The sequence below is a fragment of the Biomphalaria glabrata genome, chromosome 3 (assembly GCF_947242115.1).
Source record: "Biomphalaria glabrata chromosome 3, xgBioGlab47.1, whole genome shotgun sequence".
Lineage (NCBI taxonomy): Eukaryota > Metazoa > Mollusca > Gastropoda > Planorbidae > Biomphalaria > Biomphalaria glabrata.
The window spans coordinates 48,169,949-48,173,332 of NC_074713.1; the positions used below are offsets into that span (position 1 = coordinate 48,169,949).

Consider the following 3,384-nt stretch of genomic DNA (forward strand, 5'->3'; position numbering starts at 1 on the left):
CAGCGCCTTGAGTCTACGTTATGTTCAATAACAGCGCGCTGTACATTAAATTATTATCTCACACTTATACATTGATATGAATGGTTTTCTATTTCGAGGATGAATGCAGTACTTCACAAGACCACTCTTTTAAAGTCTCTTCTTTCTATGATTTAAAGATACTATCCAACATGAAACAGTTCAAAATACTTTCCTCACATTCTAGTCCAGTGGTTCCCAAACTTTTTCCTTAACTTGGTACACTCTGAGTGTTGTCGTATTTGGGGGGGGGGGGGGGTAGATAATTTTAAAATACCACTCGGGCACCCACTTGAAGGGTCCCAAATGAGCGTTCGAATTTTTTTTTACATTAAATTTTAAATGCTACGCTAAATGCAGGGGCCCACAAAGAGGTCACGCCCCCGGGTCCCCAAAAGATGGCAAATTCCTAGCTACGCCACTGATTCAGATTATTTATCGGAACACTGCTTATTTTTATACATAGATAATTTAACGTGGTGGCCTACTGGTTAATTATTCCAGTAAATCGAGGAACACCTATTCAGGCCTCGAGGAAAACTAGCGTTCCGCGGAACAAAGTTTGGGAAACACTGTCCTAGTCGAAACAAAAGCAAAAAACCTTCGATACGTTTTCAAGAACTTCTTGCTCATGGTGACATAGAAGAAAAAATTGAATGACGTGTTGAGCTGATTAATAAAAGTAAGTAGATCCTTCAGAAAGTCGTAGAGCGGTCCTTCGGTGAGTTCATACACTTGAAAAAAATAGTTCATTCCACCTGACGTTGCGCTGATGAATAAAACTAAAAAACTTACGGAGAGAATCATCTTCATGGCGCTCAGGTCTTTGGAGCGTCTTTGCGAGCAATGGGATGACAAATGTAGTTCTCTTATCAACAGTTTGACTCCAACAATGAAACTACAAGTGATGACGATAGCTGGTAACATGATGGCGTATATATTTGCTGCTACTGTCGTGAGGTAAAAGATAATTCCCGCCATATTGGAAATAAAGATCTGGGAAGGTACGATGACGACTAATGTCTGATTGTTAACCCATAGAGGCTCAAACATGACCGGAAGTGGAGAGTATGTCCCAATGCAGAAGACGTAGATAAAGAAGATGGCGACTTTGACACGTGACCGGATGAAGATCCTTGACACGTGAAAAGGAAAGCAGACGGCAATGACTCTCTCAATGGCGATTAATGTCTGGTGGCAGTTCACCACAACCGCCATGATGACGAAAGGGCCGTAACTGTAGATATAAATGATGGCTCCAAACTGTTGCACGAACTCTCGTGTCCTCAGTAAAATATTTAACAAGGACAGGAGGAGATCAGCCAGGGACAGCGACTCTAGCAGCAAGACATTAGTATCTTTGTAGCCGGATTGACGTAGTACAACCAAGTTGATGACGTTTCCAACAACTCCTATGATGCTAAAAACGGGCGTGATGACAAAGTTGATAATGTTACGGACAAAGATAACAGTCTCAAGATCTAATTCAAAGACTGATGCATACACCGAACTGTTCGCAGACAGGTCGGATTGATAGTTTGTACTTTGCATTGTGTAATTTACCATGATTTTTCAAACTTAGTGAAAGTGCAAAGACTATGAATTGTGTACTATTTATCCATGGACTTCACCTCGGATTCAAGTTGTTGTGGTACAATCAAGACTTATAACACACCAGCGAGTCCGCACAGCTAATTGGCTTTTCAGACGCTCTTGAAAGAACAGTATAACGCTTTAGTAAATCTTTAAAACGTTGATTCACAGGGAAAAATGGTCGTGGAGTATTCTACTCAATTGTCACTCTTTCTAGCGTCTCTAAACATGTAGTTCCTAGTTCTATGTTCTCTTTTGGTTCCGAAATTAATACTCAGACGACTATAACTTATATAGTATAGTAACTATGAAATGAGCGCTAAGCTCTTTCATCCGTAAATAAACCTTTTTCTTGTTGTATTCGGGAGTTTCACACTGAAAGCTAATCTCAGAAATTTGTTCTCTATTTACACTTTGACTTTTAAGATCATTTTCACGTATCTAAGCAACTCAATTCAGTAAGAGAGAAAAAAAGAAAGAGTAAGTGACATATAGAAATATCGTGGCGATATAATGGAGCATAAAGTGAAATGTACGAAAATGAAAAGTGGAAGATAAGGCGAGATTTTGAAGTCACTAGAAGGAATAAACAATGTCAAGGACATCCAATTGAAAGATCGCTGTTGACAACTAAATTACAGAAGAAAATGTTTTTTAGTGCTCCAAGTGAAAGAAAGAAGTTTGAATCTAAAAAGCTGAAAAGTGATTAATAATTATGATTTGGTATATACAAATGTTTCGCTTATCAGTACTTCCGATATGAAGAAATATGGTGTCGTTGTAATGGGAACTCAAGAAAAAGATAAAAAAAATAAAAATTGGAAAATTAGTAGAGGTTTTAAAGCCAATAAACAAGATAAACAAAGCCATAGACACCATATCGAATTGCCAGTTTCGCTTACTAAATAATTAAAAACTACATTATTCTGCAATCGGAAATGTTTAGAGATTAGATTCTAGAGTGCTTCACTTTGCAGACTAATTGGGATTGTTCAATTTAAATAGTTTCAACACTTTCGTATTCTGTTCATTGAATGCACTTAAAAAGTTTTCTATTGATGAAATATCACAGAGTAGGGTCTATGCCTCCTTTTTGGGACATCTCCAATAACTTGATGTTCTGAGGAAAAAAATAATTATCGTCTTTTTTTTTATTTCATAAACATTTTGATATTGAATTTAAAAATACCGTATTTTCGCTGATATAACCCGCGGGTTATAAACTATTTCAAAAACAGGCGGCAGCTGTGCGTGGTATACAAGGTGCAGGGTTTACGAAACTTATTTTCCTCATTAACATAGCGTTAAGGATAATATGGGCAACCGGTGGGTCCTTTTATTTCCTAGAGTTTGCTTTGTATTGTTGTGAAGTATGATGTACATTGGAAAGCTTTATCAGCATCTCATTCTCAACCTCAAGAAAACAAATAGTTTCCATGTGGCAGAGAATCTTTAATGTGCCGGCAATCAATTGTGACAAATTTACGGCAAGTCACGCCGCACATGCGGGTTATATAAAAGTGCGGGTTGTAGGATTTTGTTTTTACTTTATTTTTGGTATTTGTGCGTGGTTATAAGCTTATGCGGGTTGTATGCGTGAAAATATAGAAAAATACTCACTAGTTTTGTCTTGTCACAACAGTAGAACATTGATTACTTTCTGTTTTTTCTTTCATGGCTGCTGATATTGCCCTCCCTGATTTAAGATACAATCGTTGATTTGACCCGATTAAATTAAATTAATTTTTGATTTGCTAAATTTGTATTTTTGTT

The 3,384-nt window shown here is 37.2% G+C and overlaps 1 protein-coding gene across 1 annotated transcript; it reads right to left on the reverse strand.

The window, feature by feature from the left end:
- Positions 1 to 558: 558 nt before the first annotated feature.
- On the reverse strand, positions 559 to 1,569 carry LOC106053506 (FMRFamide receptor-like). Its single transcript, XM_013209066.2, has one exon. It carries the CDS (start codon positions 1,567 to 1,569, stop codon positions 559 to 561), a length of 1,011 nt encoding a protein of 336 aa, XP_013064520.2.
- Positions 1,570 to 3,384: the final 1,815 nt, after the last annotated feature.